This window comes from Drosophila takahashii, chromosome 3L (genome assembly GCF_030179915.1).
Source record: "Drosophila takahashii strain IR98-3 E-12201 chromosome 3L, DtakHiC1v2, whole genome shotgun sequence".
NCBI lineage: Eukaryota > Metazoa > Arthropoda > Insecta > Diptera > Drosophilidae > Drosophila > Drosophila takahashii.
This window is the reverse complement of record NC_091680.1, coordinates 5,804,271-5,820,482: the sequence shown is the minus strand read 5'-3', so window position 1 is coordinate 5,820,482 and position 16,212 is coordinate 5,804,271. Positions and strand designations below refer to the sequence as shown.

The 16,212-nt window shown below is 39.4% G+C and overlaps 6 protein-coding genes across 13 annotated transcripts in view; 2 read left to right on the top strand and 4 right to left on the bottom strand.

Annotated features, from left to right (window-relative positions):
* The first annotated feature begins 939 nt into the window (after positions 1–939).
* Positions 940–1,794, top strand: LOC108068941 (probable RNA methyltransferase CG11342). Its single transcript, XM_017158819.3, has one exon. The coding sequence runs from the start codon at positions 1,019–1,021 to the stop codon at positions 1,733–1,735; it is 717 nt and encodes a 238-aa protein (XP_017014308.2). The 5' UTR covers positions 940–1,018; the 3' UTR covers positions 1,736–1,794.
* Positions 1,783–3,014, bottom strand: LOC108068938 (alpha-tocopherol transfer protein-like). The gene is made up of 2 exons (XM_017158816.3): positions 2,687–3,014; positions 1,783–2,621 (listed from the first exon to the last, which is right to left on the bottom strand). Exons 1-2 carry the CDS (start codon positions 2,989–2,991, stop codon positions 1,991–1,993), a joined length of 936 nt encoding a protein of 311 aa, XP_017014305.2. The 5' UTR covers positions 2,992–3,014; the 3' UTR covers positions 1,783–1,990.
* Positions 3,015–3,418: 404 nt separating this feature from the next.
* On the bottom strand, positions 3,419–4,425 carry LOC108068939 (alpha-tocopherol transfer protein-like). The gene is made up of 2 exons (XM_017158817.3): positions 4,121–4,425; positions 3,419–4,053 (listed from the first exon to the last, which is right to left on the bottom strand). Exons 1-2 carry the CDS (start codon positions 4,423–4,425, stop codon positions 3,423–3,425), a joined length of 936 nt encoding a protein of 311 aa, XP_017014306.1. The 3' UTR covers positions 3,419–3,422.
* Positions 4,426–4,797: 372 nt separating this feature from the next.
* LOC108068940 (alpha-tocopherol transfer protein-like) lies at positions 4,798–6,007 on the bottom strand. Its single transcript, XM_017158818.3, has 2 exons — positions 5,495–6,007; positions 4,798–5,428 (listed from the first exon to the last, which is right to left on the bottom strand). The coding sequence occupies exons 1-2, from the start codon at positions 5,797–5,799 to the stop codon at positions 4,798–4,800; spliced, it is 936 nt and encodes a 311-aa protein (XP_017014307.2). The 5' UTR covers positions 5,800–6,007.
* Positions 6,008–6,043: 36 nt separating this feature from the next.
* mRpS6 (mitochondrial ribosomal protein S6) lies at positions 6,044–6,723 on the bottom strand. The gene is made up of 2 exons (XM_017158820.3): positions 6,541–6,723; positions 6,044–6,469 (listed from the first exon to the last, which is right to left on the bottom strand). The coding sequence occupies exons 1-2, from the start codon at positions 6,583–6,585 to the stop codon at positions 6,071–6,073; spliced, it is 444 nt and encodes a 147-aa protein (XP_017014309.1). The 5' UTR covers positions 6,586–6,723; the 3' UTR covers positions 6,044–6,070.
* A 740-nt stretch (positions 6,724–7,463) lies between these two features.
* Cip4 (formin-binding protein 1-like Cip4) overlaps positions 7,464–16,212 on the top strand; it is a 38,665-nt gene continuing 29,916 nt past the window's right edge. For all 8 annotated transcript variants that reach the window (XM_017158786.3, XM_017158784.3, XM_017158780.3 and 5 more), the window contains exons 1-2: positions 7,464–7,602; positions 8,471–8,571. In XM_017158786.3, the coding sequence (XP_017014275.2) occupies positions 7,590–7,602; positions 8,471–8,571 (114 nt within the window). In that variant the 5' untranslated portion in view covers positions 7,464–7,589. The remainder of the gene's footprint in view (positions 7,603–8,470; positions 8,572–16,212) is intronic.

The following is a 16,212-nucleotide window of genomic DNA, read 5'->3' as shown; positions in this document are numbered from 1 at the left end:
GTTCCACCAAGACAACGCACCGTGCCACAAGTCATTGAGAACGATGGCAAAAATTCATGAATTGGGCTTCGAATTGCTTCCCCACCCACCATATTCTCCAGATCTGGCCCCCAGCGACTTTTTCTTGTTCTCAGACCTCAAAAGGATGCTCGCAGGGAAAAAATTTGGCAGCAATGATGAGGTGATCGCCGAAACTGAGGCCTATTTTGAGGCAAAACCGAAGGAGTACTACCAAAATGGTATCAAAAAATTGGAAGGTCGCTATAATCGTTGTATCGCTCTTGAAGGGATCTATGTTGAATAATAAAATCGAATTTTGACAAAAAAAAATTTTTTTCTTTGTTAGACCGGGGACTTATCAGCCAACCTGTTATTTTCTTTTGGCCGCCCCTGAACGCTTCGATTTCGGTGGGGACTACCCATAATTTCGCCTAGTTCCCTTAGTGGGTCAAATTCAGTTTCCCAGGCTCCGCCGATGAAGCGTCCAGGGTCCCAAGTCGAGTGTTTGTCGTTGAATATTATTACGGAATATTATTCTTGACCGCCAAACATGCCAAATGTGAAAATATTGAACGAAAATTTTGAAAACGAAACATTGTGTATATTTATTTTATTGTTGTACATTTCATTGACGATCTTTTGTACATTTAGTTATAGTTCGAAACTAATTTAGACACCAAAAGGAAGCAAGTGTTATCGATTTTTAGGTGTAAGGAAATTGTTAGAGCCGTATAAGCAGATAGAAAAGGCGTTTCGACAAAATATAAACAGTGAACGCAGTAAATAAATGCAAAAATGATGATAAGGTATGGAGAGTTTTATTTGAATTTCGCGGTCTCTTGGCAAAAATTTGTTTTACAGCACTGAATCTGTAAAAATTGTAGATGGCGAATGTGTTCCGCTATAGATGGCGCTTTAGTTCTTTTAATGTGCCCACAAATTGGTATTTTGGCCCACTGTCATACTATAGTATTACATTTATTTAAACGTGCTTATAAACAATAAATAACTCTATATCATGGAAATTAGAAACAATGATCCCGGCGCCGTTCAATATGGCAACTTTTTCAACTATTACCAATTCAATTCCGCCCCAGAACGTGTAAAACTCTTGCCGGATAAAGATATATGGTTACCTTCCACAGATGATAAGGAATCACCAGGAAGTACTCCCTATATTGTCCTTGATGTGGGCTGCAATTGCGGGGTGTTTACCCAACTTCTGCACAAATACTTGGAGGAACGTCTTCAGAGATCTGTGAAAATCCTAGGAGTAGATATAGACAATCGTCTCATACAGCGTGCTATTGAGGAAAATGAATCCCCGGATAATATAAACTACGCCTGCGTGGATGTCCTAGATGATGGGGCCTTTGAATCCCTGAGAACCTATTTGAAGACCCACAATCGCCAGAAGTTCGATGCCATTTGCTGCTACTCCATTACCATGTGGATTCACCTAAATCATCACGATCAGGGCCTGCAATTGTTTCTGAAGAAGCTCTCCAATCTGGCGGAACTTCTAGTGGTAGAACCACAACCTTGGAAATGTTATCAAAAAGCTGAGAAACGTCTGAAAAAAGCAGGAGAAGTCTTTCCCCTTTTCCTAGAACTCAAGTGGCGATCTGATGTGGAGCTGCAAATAGAAAAGTATCTGGAAGATACACTCGACCGAAGGAAGACATTCGAATCTACTCCCACTAAATGGCAGCGAAAGATTTGCTTCTATAGATGAGGATTTAAGGAGTTAATACTATGATAACTGTAAATAAAAAAGAGATATACTATAAAAAAGGACATATTTTAATACCAATTGAACTATTATTGCATTTATCCTTAAAATACCTCAACTTCAAATCTATTTTCTAAAATATTATTGCTCTCATTTAAAAGAATGTTTTTTTATAATTTATAGGGTTGGGAAAAGTCTTTCACTTCAACAAATAATTATGATAACAAAAACGCAATCTCTGGAACGAATATATTCATGTTAATCCACATTGAGCTTCCTAAAGGAACCTTCGATTCCAAAAAGCCCCTCAAAATCAATGGGTTTTCCCGGACGCAGGCTTTCATCGGTTCCATAGTTGGCATTATCCCTGAAGAAGTCGCTGTACTCATCCATTTTCTTCTCCATCGCCGCCACAATTTCCGGCACTGTTCCATTTTCGCCACCATATTCCACGGGGAGATATTTCAGAGGAATCTGTTCCGTCAACAGATCCATTTTGTTGCCATGCACAAAGAGTCGTGACTGCATCTTCTTGGACATCATCGGCTTGAACATGTTGAAGAGCTGTTCGAATCCAGTGATGGTATTTATAAAATGTTGTGCCTTCAAACGCAGCGGCAGAGCTTCCTCCGAAAACACAGTAAATTTCTTGGCCATCGAGGGAGTCATTTGGAACATGTGCGCGGCAGTAGCTCCCTTTAAGTCCATTATAAAGACGACTCCATTGACATTGGCATAGTCGTCCTCCAGAATGGCAATCTCCTGCATGGCTTGGGCCACTTGCATGCACTCCAGGATGGTATACTTCTCCACGGGACACAAGCCCATCCTCCAGATGCCAATTCGAGGTCCTGTTTCATTCAAAGGAGTGGGCAGGTAGATAATGGCCCTGTTTAAAAATATTATATTCATAAATTACAAGACTTTTTCCATAATTATTTCAATATTTCTCACCCCGTTTGGTGTATCTCCCGGAACTTGCCCTCTGTAGTACTCGTAACCTTAAAGTATTCCGGATACTTGGTCTTCAGCGTGTAGAACTTATCTAACTTGGACTTGGCCCGCTCCAAACTGAATTTGCAGCCGCGCAGGAAGGCCACCAGGAACTGATCATCCATGCGGGGATTGAGATGAGGCTGCTGCTCAATCCAGGTCCTAAAAGCCTGCAGATCCGCTTCCAGACGTTGGGGATCCTCCTTTAGCTGCTCTTTGGCCGCTTTTTGCAGCTCTGGCGTGAGTGGGCGGATTTTAGGAGCCATTTTATAAGCCGTAAAGGGAAGTACTAGCGAACTGGTGGGTTTCAGGTTTCTTGAGGCACTAACTGCCCAATCTACGTTCTATTGATGGTTGATTCCATTACGGAGCTTTATCAATTGCCTGATAAGCCTTCACCGATTGGGGGCCATAAAAACTAAACAAAGACAAACACTGTTTGCAATATGCAAAGATAAGTAAAGCAATTTCATAAGGAATACTTCAGTTTAAATTAGCCAAAGATCGGGGATTCCATTGGGTATTTTAGAGAAAAGATTTTTAGTTTTATTTAGGGTAGTACTACTTCTGGAAGGGATAGTAGTCCAAACCGGAGTTGAAATTGTATTTTTTCTTTGCTATTGCTGAGCGGCTTGGTAGGGCAGAACGTGGATTCCCTGGCTCTATAGTTTCCGGATAATGCCTCCTTTGTCCAGTATCAATCCACATTGAGCTTCCTGAAGGAACCCTCGATTCCAAAGAGCCCTTCAAAATCGATGGGTTTTCCCGGTCGCAGGCTCTCGTCGGTTCCATAGTTGGCATTATCCCTGAAGAATTCGCTGTACTCATCAAATTTCTTCTCCATTGCGGCGACGATTTCCGGCACGGTGCCATTCTCTCCGCCATATTCCACGGGGAGATATTTCAGGGGAATCTGCTCCGTCAACAAATCCATTTTGTTGCCATGCACAAACAGACGTGACTGCATCTTCTTGGACATCATGGGTTTGAACATGTTAAAGATCGGTTCGAATCCTGCTATTGTATTGATGAAATGTTGTGCCTTCAAACGCAGCGGCAGAGCCTCCTCGGAGAACACTGTGAATTTCTTGGCCATCGAGGGAGTCATTTGGAACATGTGCGCTGCAGTGGCTCCCTTGAGGTCCATTATAAAGACGAGTCCATTAACATTGGCATAGTCATCCTCCAAAATGGCAATTTCCTGCATGGCTTGGGCCACTTGCATGCACTCTAGCAAGGTATACTTATCCACTGGGCACAAACCCATTCGCGAAATGGCGATTCGAGGTCCGTTTTCATTCAAAGGGGTAGGCAGGTAGATGATTGCTCTATTACAGATTTTTTATAGTGATAAGTTTATGGTTTTTTGATAGTTTTTCTCATCATATTCCTTACCCCGTTCGGTGAATCTCTCGGAACTTTCCCTCTGTAGTACTAGTTATCCTAAAGTATTCCGGATACTTGGTCTTTAGCGTGTAGAATTTATCTAACTTGGACTTGGCCCGCTCCAAACTGAATTTGCAGCCGCGAAGGAAGGCCACCAAAAACTGATCATCCATGCGGGGATTCAGATGGGGCTGCTGTTCGATCCAGGTCCTGAAAGCCAGCAAATCGGCCTCGAGACGAGCGGGGTCCTCCATGAGCTGCTCCTTGGCCACTTTTTGCAGCTCTGGCGTGAGTGGGCGTATTTGGGGAGGCATTTTCTTGGTCGTTTATAAAGAAGTACTAGTGAACTGGTGGGTTTCAGGTTTCTTGAGGCACTAACTGTCCTCCTACGTTCTATCGATGGTTGATTTTTATAGGGAGCTTTATCAATTTGCCTGATAAGCGTCCTACGATTGTCGACCATAAATACTAAACAAAGACAAACACTGTGTGATAGGCAATGCAATTTCATAATGAATACTTTAGTTTAAATTAGCCAAAGATCGGGGATTCCATTGGTTCTCTCTTAGAATAGATTTTTGGTTTTATTGAGGCTTCTACTTCTGGAAGGGATGGTAGTCCAAACCGGAGTTGTATTTGCACTTCTTCTTTTGCATTTTGGGCAACCCCTTAGTCCGCCCTCCGTATCAATCTACATTGAGCTTCCTGAAGGAGCCTTCGATTCCAAAAAGCCCCTCAAAATCAATGGGTTTTCCTGGCCGCAGGCTCTCATCGGTTCCATAGTTGGCATTGTCCCTGAAAAAGTCGGTGTATTCATCCAACTTCTTCTCCCAAGCGGCCACAATTTCCGGCACTGTGCCATTTTCCCCGCCATATTCCACGGGTAGATATTTCAGGGGAATTTGCTCCGTCAACAAATCCATTTTGTTGCCATGTACAAAGAGTCGTGACTGCATCTTCTTGGACATCATCGGTTTGAACATGTTGAAGAGCTGTTCGAATCCAGTGATGGTGTTTATAAAATGCTGGGCTTTTAGACGCAGCGGAATAGCCTCCTCGGAGAACACAGTGAATTTCTTGGCCATCGAGGGAGTCATTTGGAACATATGAGCCGCAGTGGCTCCTTTTAGATCCATTATAGAGACGACTCCATTAACATTCGCATAGTCATCCTCCAGAATGGCAATCTCCTGCATGGCCTGGGCCACTTTCATGCACTCCATGATGTTATACTTATCCATTGGACACAAACCCATCCGCCAAACGGCAATTCGAGGTCCATTTTCATTCAGAGGAGTGGGCAGGTAGGTGATAGCACTATTTCAAATATGTATGGTGATTGGTTAATGGATTTTTGATAGTTTTTCTCATCATTTTCCTTACCCCGTTTGGAGAATCTCCCGGAAGTTGCTCTCTGTAGTACTGGTTATCCTAAAGTATTCCGGATACTTGGTCTTCAGCGTGTAGAACTTATCTAGCTTGGACTTGGCCCGCTCCAAACTGAATTTGCAGCCGCGCAGGAAGGCCACCAGGAACTGATCATCCATGCGGGGATTCAGATGGGGCTGCTGCTCAATCCAGGTCCTGAAAGCCAGCAGATCGGCCTCCAGACGCTGGGGATCCTCCTTCAGCTGCTCTTTGGCCACTTTTTGCAGCTCTGGAGTGAGTGGGCGGATTTGGAGAGGCATTTTCTTGAACTGCTGGGTTTCAGGTTTCTTGAGGTACTAACAGTCCTATCTACGTTCTATCGATTGTTGATTTTTATACGGAGCCTTATCAATTTGCCTGATAAGCGTCCTACGATTGGGGGCCATAAATACTAAGCAAAGACAAACACTGTTTGGAATATGCAAAGATAAGCAAAGCAACTTCATAAGGAATACTTCAGTTTAAATTAGCCAAAGATCGCAGATTCCATTGGTTGTTTTAGAGAATAGATTTTTAGCTTTATTGAGGCTTCTACTTCTGGAAGGGATAGTAGTCCAAACCGGAGTTGTAATTGTACTTCTTCTTCTGCTTTTTCTGGGCCGCTGCGATGATCTCCTGGACATCCTTGCGATAGGCGGGCGGCAGCATCTCCTCGTGCAGCGTGCAGGGCTTAACCTCCGGTTCCTCCACCTTGAAGATATAGCGACGAACGATGTCGATATCCCGGCCGAATTCTTCTTTTAGGTCAGCAATCCTCGTGGGCGCCGTGTCGAAAGCGATGGTGAAGTGGGTGCCCTCGCGATGAACCACTCCGTGTTCGCTGACTTTGTGGGGCAGAGCGCGGGTTCCCAGGTTCTCCAGCTTGCGGATGATGCCTCCTTTGTCCAGGATCGACTCTGCCGTCCGCTTGATCACGGAAATCAGTTCGGGCTGTGAAAATAATACACATTTCTTATTTACTTTTATGTAACCTTAGCCGGTGGTCTTCATGTGCTACTCACGCGGGGCAACTGGCGCAGCACCAGGGCTAATTCGTAGGAAGGCATCTTGGCTGGCGGATAGTGGTGGCTATTGAGTGTCCTTATTTAATATTTAAAGCCTTGAACTATGAGTTTTAAGTCATAAAAGTGCAGGAGAATCTACAATAACACGGCGGTTGAACAGCTGTTGCTGCAGAAGTACGGAAAATTCCCTAACGCCTGACGCATACGGTTACACTGCACAGTGGGCTAAATACACTTTCTTTTAAAATTTAATAAAAAGTGCAAAAAGTAAATAATTTTTATAACAATTGTTAACCCTTAATTCTAATTAATGAAATAACTTTTCATTAATATCATGACTTAGAAGATTATTCATTTCCAACGAACTACATCAAAACATTTTTTATTAGAAAAAAAGCTAAAAAATGTTTAAAGTTCTTCAAACCGGGGTTCTTTTACGTAAAATAAAAATAGAAATGGGAGTTTCCTCAACTGTAGAATTTCTGAATTGTTGGAAATTCAAACAATACATAGAACGACCCTAAATGGTTTCTGTTTAATTTTTGAACAGCTTTTATTTGTTGTCAAATTTTACGGAACCCAAATCATATTAATTAAACCTAAATCATTTATACTTTCTAATTTGGTTTTAAATAAATAACACGCCTGGTAATACCAAATTTTTTCAAAGTTGTCATAAATTTCTTATAAAATCATGGGACAACTCTATTTTTAACGATTTAATGTTAATTATTTCTGAAAATTGAATTATTATGAAACAGCTAGTAGGCAACAATTAAGCCGTTCAACATTTAAATTTAAACCATTTAAACTCGTTAAAACAAAAAACAAAAAAGGATTGAAACTCAGCTAGATGTTACCAAATTTATTTCAAAGCTAGCATAAAAACGTTGCTCTGCTTCGGCCACACTATTTTCGACTAAAATCCATATTTCCAACCACACCCTGTCCACACTGTTTTTTGATGCCGAAGTGAAAACAACAACGAGCGGATCGGTTTCGAAGCGGATAAAATTGTTTTTTCGCACGCCAAAAAGGAGAAACAAATGCTTGCGTTGTGTGAGTGCGGGTGTTCCGACTGATTCAGTGTGTGTGTTTGTGTGCAAATGTCGCCCGAATTATGACGCATACCGAAGTGCAGGCGCAAAATAAAACCCGAAATTGAAAGAAGTTGCAACTGCAGAAAAAATAAGTTAACAAATAAGAAACGGTGGCAGAAGAAGAAGAAGCAGAGTGCGTGCACTCGGCAATTGTGTTTACTGTGTGTGTGTGCGTGAGTGTGTTGTGTGCGAAATTATGTAAATACAACAATAAATAGTAGAATTCCAATTGTCCTCTCTTTTTTCTCAATTATGAAATGCAGTTGCATTGCTCTCTCTCTCTCTATTTCCATCTTTAACCCTCTCTTTGCGCAGCGAAATGCCAGTGCATAGAATTTTCCTACTTCGAACACCCAAGTAAAACTCCAAAAACTCCCCAAAAAAGAGTTTTAACTCTCATTAGTTATCATTTTACCTTCTTTTTCTACCTGCCGCTGCAACTGACACGTCTGCATTGCCACTCTTTTTTTTACATGCTTTCTTACCTGCCCAACCACCGAAAAAAAAAAAACACAAAAATGAAATATATATGACTCGAATTGCTCTCTTTCATAGAAAATTAAACATCGCGTCGCGCAACACTGAAAAAACAAAAACAACCAAAAGAAAAAACAACGGAAAATGAAAACGAAAAAAGCTACTATAAATTTAATTAACCTTTGCGGGAAAATATAATAAAAACGAATAAAAGTTCTCATCTTTTACTCTTCTCCCTCGCTTTCTCCCTCTTTCCCGTCTCTTTCCTCATCGCCTGTGGATTACATTATCTTCTGTGGATTATTATTATAACAACAACAACAACTATAAAATAACGACAACAAATACAGTGGCAAGCGGATCGAGCAGAAGCAGCAGCAACAACAAACTGGCCGAATCGGAAAACGCAGCGCAAAACTCCAACAACATGAGTTGGGGCACCGAGCTATGGGTAAGTTCTTGATTTCGAATTTCGAGGGATTTTCCGGGGGTTATCTCTTCTCAGATACGGAATACATATTGGGATATTCAAAGGAAGGCAAAGCATTTTCGTAAGAAAATGGTTTTTATTTTCGTTCATTCAAAAAATTTACTTCTTATAAGTAATTTTGTGAATTTTACTATGATTTCGTTCCTTTATCCTATTAAATCCAAAGCTCTAATAGCGTAAGTTCCCGATTTTGAGGGATTTTCTGGGGGATATATCTTCTCAGATATGGAATATACATTGCGATTCACAAGGAGACTTTTTCAAAAATAAATAAATGTATCATAATAATATTTCTATTATTCAACCTATAAATATTATTATAAATAATTGAAATGAACTAAAAAAAATTTGATTAACAAACAAAATACATAAACGACCTATCTTTTAATAAAGCGTAAAAAAATGTTTTTTTAAATAACCACCAAAGTTTTCTACTTAATTTTTTTAAACCTGGTATTTTCAAAATTGAAGGCAGTCCAAAATCAAATCCTTCCTTAAATATTTTCTGAACTCAGCTTTAAGCTCTCGATTCCAGTTTTCCAATAATAACCTCTTATTTTCTTGCTTCAAAAACCCTATTAGTTTTCTAATTGGATACCCAATCTGAGCGAACATAACCGTGTCAATTAATTGTTATTTCAATGTCATAAGTTACCCATAGGAAATCCACTCAAATGCTCGAGCAGTGAGAATTTTACAAATTGCTTCCCATAAGCCAAAGTGCAGGCAAATGTTTTAAGAACGCGCGCTTATAGCGACCGTCTCTTTCTACCCCAGCACTGCCGTCTCTTTCCGTCTACCGACGGGCTGGAACTTGAAACTTTTGAATAAAAAAAAAACTGGTTTTGCGGGTTTTATGTAAATTGCTGCCATATGAGCACGACGGCCAGAAGCAGCAGCGTGCGCCCCAAAGCAAAATATATATTTCTCGGATATATCGTTGCTTTCTTGTTGTTTTTATTTTCCTCATATGTACCATAGTTTGTGTTCTGTTTCGGCGGAGGCCCCACATTCCACTTCGATCCATCCATCGGATTTCGATTCCCAAGTACCGGGTCTCCGCATTATTATTATTATTTTGTTTTTTCCGCTCTGTCTATGAGTATTCTACGCCTCACAGCTGTTTTTCTGACGGTTTTTTATTGGGTGGTTTGGTATAGGGCGTTTACCTGTCTGTTAAGGGATTTAAAAAAAGTACATATATAATAAAAGCATTTTTAGCTTGCCTCAGCTGCTTTTTTCCGCCTCTTTAGCCCGATTTAGTTTTTGCTGAATTTCAATTCAATTCGGATATCGATGGATTTTGGATTTCATATGCCTTCCGCGTTTCGGGGGTAGTTTTCCTTTCATCAGACGACAGCAGCCGGCACACCCTCAAAATGTGCGGTGGTGTGCGTGTGCTGCTTGTAGGTGTGTGTGGGCTAGTGTTTGTGTGAGCGGAAAATTCGCCTCGTCTAAAGAGGAGGTTCCCTGGATGTCAGGACCAAAATTGCACGTCTAGACAGCGTTTTGCAATCTATTTGTTGGCATTTTGTACATGCTCTTTTTTCTACTTTTTCTGCTCTTTTCTCTGTTTTTTAGTTGGAGGGATTTAGCCAGTGTCTGCTGTTAGTTTTAGGCTCCGAAAAAGCTTACCAAGTGTTTGTCTACCAGATTTGCATGCGGCTAAAAGCGACTTGAAAAGAAGCAGAAACTAATAAAATGCAGCTGGGAAAACTGTGAAGTAAACAAGAAAGGAAGCTACCTTCGGCCAGCCGAAGCTTATATACCCTTGTAGATAAAGTAATGCTTACTCGGTGCAGTTCCAGGGATTCCAGATTCAACGTTTATATTTTAATTTTGTTTATACATAAGTAGTCAAGAATCAAAACGCCTACTTCTTACAAAGTTACAATGAATTTTCTTATATTTGTTTGAATATTCTTATGGAAGCCTTAAGATATAGTGGTCCGATCCGGCTCGCTCCGACATATGTACTACCTGCAATAGAAAGAAGACTTTTGGGAAAGTTTCATCGCGATAGCTTTAAAACTGAGGGACTAGTTCGCATAGAAACGGACAGACGGACAGACAGACAGACGGACAGACGGACAGACGGACAGACGGACAGACGGACAGACGGACATGGCTAGATAGACTCGGCTATTGGTGCTGATCAAGAATATATATACTTTATGCGGTCGGAAACGTCTCCTTCACTGCGTTGCAAACATCTGACTGAAATTATAATACCCTCTACAAGGGTATAAAAAGGAATATTTAATAGACTTGCAGATAGTTTTTTTTATAAACAAAATAGGACTATATGATTTTTACTTCTATATTCCCAAGGAACTTTGCAAAAATAATTACAAACTCACATGACAAATAATAATCACCTATAAAGTATAAACAATTAGGTTCTTTAAAAACTTCATATGAGAACAGAAAATACGACAAATTCTCAAGAATATAAACAAATTCTTCTCAGGTTTTATGGCCAATTCAACATTGTTAGAGTTTTTGCTTTATTCTCGACTTCACGACTTTGTTTAGTGACTCATGAGTTAGTGGTAGAAATCCAGTTTTTTTGAGCCCCTCTGCCCATTTTCCTGTTACCTCTTTATTATATTTTGCAGACTCAATCACGAAGCATTGTTCGCTTAGCGAAAATCAGTAGCCAAACGAACATATTATATATGCCCAAAACTGTATTTTTAACATTTGCATAAATGATTTGCACGCCACACATAAAAATACTCGATATGCCACTTAACCCAAAGAAAGTGTAACCAGCTAAAGATTTCGGTTAATTGAATTTGTGCATGGAAAGCGAAGCGGACAAAATTAAAATGAAAAAAAGTAATAATATTGTACATTTATAATGCAAAAATCATAGACTCCCCCCCTTTTGGCCATTCAATTTTCTTGGCTAATAACTACCGTCGATCGAGCGCGTGGCTAAGCGGGTCAATTGCGGGGCCTGAAAAAGCCAACAAGCGCCAGTCGTCGGGTAATACGAATAAAAAACAAGAGGGAACGTTATAGTCGGGTGCCCCGACTATCAGATACCCGTCACTCAGGTAAAGGGAGTGCGAGGGAGATGGAGATAGAGATAGAAAACGTTGATCACGCATAACTTTTTAACGAATGGTCCGATTTGAAAAATTTCTTCTACATTTCGATAGGTATTAATAAACACAATAAAACTGCATTTTTACTTTTCCAAAATATTAAAATTTTTTAAATCGTATATAAGCGATTGTGCGCGTTAGAGGGGGCGTGGCACCATTTTAAAACAAACTTGCGCTGCGTAGGAACTCCTAAAATCTGCATGCAAAATGCCAATCTTCTAGCTTTTATAGTTTCTGAGATCTCAGCGTTCATACAGACAGACAGACGGACAGACGGACAGACGGACAGACAGACGGACAGACGGACAGACGGACATGGCTAGATCGACTCGGCTAGTGACCCTGATCAAGAATATATATACTTTATGGGGTCGGAAACGCTTCCTTCTCCCTGTTACATACTTTTGCACGAATACAATATACCCTTATACTCTACGAGTAACGGGTATAAAAATGGGGGAAAAAAAACTTTCTTTGCATTTTTTGTTGCCCATTTTTTTATGTGCAAGATTTTCACTTTAATTAAATTTAAAGCATGCGCCGTCCACTGCGACTCGTTGCTTTGCATATGCAAAAAAAAATACCAACCCAAGGAAATAAAAGTTGTGGGCCCCACAAAAAAAACTTGGTTAAATAAAATCTCATTTTTTGTTAAGTATTTATTTCGACATTTGAATTTGATGGGAATTTCTTTTTTGGGAAAACACCCCGCCCACATATCTATATCTCTTTCCTATCTTTACCTTCCTCTCTCTCGCTCTTTTTCTCTCGTGGATTTTCTTCTTGCGTCTACACAGAGTGGGCCTAAAAATAGTCGGTGTTTTTGTAATTTCAAATTGCTTCGGGTCTAGACAAAGTATATTGAATTAATGATGGTTTTGGTGCCAGAAAATCTGATGGGTATCCTAAAATCATACTCTAGGGTGTAGTAAGAAATTTAAAGTAAAAAGAGTTTCTTTGAAATATAAACTTTCTTGAATATAATATTTTAGAGATTTTCATATTATTTTTTATTAAAATATTTGATGTGAAATGCCTTTTGTGTGAATCATTTATAACTAATAAAATTACTGTAGAATAAAGCTTAAAATGTATTAAGATATCATTATCCAAATTTCAAAATAAAATTTGTCACCATTTTTATCTGCAGAATTCCTGAACAATTATTTTGTAGAGCATTTAGTTGAAAGTGCTGTGGGTAGTGTTTTATTCTAACTTATCTGTCTTTAAATTTGCTGCCTCCATGAATAATTTGTCTTCATTTAAGTGTTTCGCTTTGTCATACTCCATATAATCAGCTGGTTTTCCTAGAGCAGAGCACTCTGTGCAGCAGTATCTTACAAACCGATGACTGACCGGCAGGCACTTCTCCAGTTTTTTCCACACATTTCCAGGCCTCCAGTTCTCCACACTTGGCGTTCGTTCAATGCCATCGAGTCGAGTGCTGCAGCTGTTTAATGTTGTCGAGCACTGTGTAAATAATTTTCATGCAATTTGTGCTGCTGCCGATGATCGTTTTTGATCAGTTTTCACATGACATTGAAAGGCCCAAGACAGAAAACAAAAAAATAATAAAAGCGAACGCAAGCCATTCACCCAAGCAATTAGCAAAAAAGTATATATCGAATTTGGGGGAACGACTTTAGGTTTTAGGTTCGGTTGCCCCAACTTGTTGAACGGCTAAAAATATATGACCAGAGAGACAGAGACAGACGGTCATAAAGCATTTTTTTATGTGTCCGGGGTGTGGACATACTGCTGTAAGGAACTGTTTGGGCTTTACGCTTCATAAAAAACGCAAGAAAGTCGAAGCTCATATATCTTTTCGCAGCAGGTTATTTCCAAGGGGGAGGTGTGACCTGGGGATGAATGCTTTTCTATTTCTAACGTGTCCGCCATGATTGAATTTCCATCACCCTCTTTAAGACTGCACTTGGTCTTCGTTTTTCCCCCATATTATACTTACAATATGTAAGATCTCCTTGGGCACAATTCCAATTAAGCGTGGAGGGCAAGTGTCAGGGCCAGGACATCCCCGGGAAAATGGGGTGGACTCTCTGGCTCAAGGCCATGCTCCTTGGATCCTTGGTCCTGCGTGGAAAAACGCACCCTATCTGAAAATCTCAATCTGCATCGCCTCCGCCTCCGCCTCTTCCTTCCTTATCCTTATCGATTTTTTTCGACTTATCCTCCTTATAATATGGTAGCCAGATACAATCAAAATAGTTTTCTGGCTTACTCAAGGGAATTTTCCAAGTTCACGCTCGCCACAGGGGGTTGCAAAAACATTTTCGCTGATTTTATTGCATCCGGATGCGAAGATGCGAACTCAACCGAATTTGGCGGCAATCCGAGACGCAGTTAAAAATGCTGACTAAGGGGATATATTTATTTGCCAAATCGTTTTTGGGTTCCGAGTATGGGGTTAATGTGAAAGGGATTGTCATAAGTGGATCCAGTTAAAAATATTTGTAAAGTTATGAGCTTATGTCTATTATATTAGGATTTTTTTTTTATATTTATATTCTATAGTTATTTATGGGATATAATAATATAGGATGGGGATATTTTAAGAATTCTGTTCTTTTTTTGTATGTGACTTGGTAATCTTAAAATACCCAACCTTTTTCTATTATATTTTCGATTTTTTGGCTGCAATATTAACTCAGCACATTCCATAAAATATCTCTCACCATCTATATCCTTCTCTCTGCGAATAATAACTCTCCCCATGATTTTAAATTCTATTCACATCGTCTTGGGCAGTGCATTGTAAAATTATTACTTTTTGTTTGCATTTTTGCATTTCGCACGTTTTGGCTCGCGTTGCCATTTTTTTCACAATTTTTTCTTGATCGTCTGTCGTGGGGTCTATTGATTTCAGTAGCCTTCAGCCAGTTTGCGCCGTATGCATACCAAATAGCCTTAAGATACACATTTGCCAATGCAGGCAGAAAAACCTTTTAAAATGCAAATTGCAACCGTTGGAGTTTGAAATAAAAATCGGTTGCGGCGCCTGCGGTGACCATTTTCAGATTTGTGCCACTTCACTGGGATTTACTCCACATATGTGGTGTGTATTTATATGGAAATATAATATTCTAGTTGAAAAACATTTTAAAGATAAGCTCCGAAATTTTTGTGCGATAAGTGGTATATGCATATATTACGCACCCACTTCCTTTCTTTCAAAGCTAAAGCCTCTCCGTTCTGATAAGTTGACCAACTTAAGTATAGTTGCGATAAGTGAGAAAAAACAAATTTTAGAAATATTTCCACATACATTTTTTGGCTGGAATAAATAAATAAGAAATGTGCCAGAGAACGTGAACAAAAAGGCTGCCGAATTTTTCTATTCTATTTCTCCATGATTAACACCTTGGCATTTCCAAAACAAATCAATTTGTTGCGATTTCAAGTGAGTCAGAGAAGCGGTTTTGTTTACAAAATATAAATACCTGCTGCTGATTCAGCTGGAGAAAAAGTCTTGTATAGAATAAATTATTATTATTTAAAGTTTCACAGTTTTTAGGGTTCATCGAGCATGTCGTTTCCGTTTGGTTTGGCTTTCAGCTTTTTTCGCTAGCGATGTGTCAGAAGAAAACTTATCAGTATGTGACTAAATTAAATGAACCTGTTGCTGGTCATAAAATCTATATAGACACGCACACCGACAGGTGACAAAAAATCCCTGGTTCAGTTTATTAAATTTGTGTGCGGCTCTATTTATCGGTCGGAAGTAGAGGGATTGCCTGGGGTCCCATATCAACAGTAGATTTAGCACCCTATAGGGAATACGGGAATATTAAATTTTATATAAAGAAATTTTAAAAGCATACTTTTATTTGTAATGAAATCTAAACATATTTATTCATTTTAGGAAAGTCAATCTTAGCCATATAAATATTTTCTAACCATCTGACATTTTTTATACAGTTTGCACACCACAAAGTGACACTAAAAAATATTTATATTTATTATACTCAATCCTTTCAAGTTGTTTGCGCTTTATTAGCATAAGCAAATTTAACCCAAAAGTGATTTATCTCACCTACAAACATATTCAAAAAATATTATCAAGATTCCCAACCATTTTTATTATATTTTTTACCTAGAGTATGTGAAATTCAGCGTAGCGTTTTCAAGCCAAACAATTTTTGTTTGACTAAGCACACTCACCTACAAAACAGCTCACACACATGGGCTATCATATCATATCAGCAAAGGTTAATAAGTAAATATTAGTTAGACATTAGATACACAATGTGGCCGGAGCTTCGTATCGCTTAGAACATTTTTTGTTATTATATATTTTTTTTGTGGTTTCCTGAGGGGAACAAAGGCCAAATTCAATTATAGTTGCGGCCAGGTAACAAACAACATGGAAAAATTGGGTGTGGTTCGAAGCGAAGGCAAAAAATACAGAAAACCAAATCATGAATCAAAGATTTCGATTTTGGATAATAATCAAAATTCCACACGAAGATTT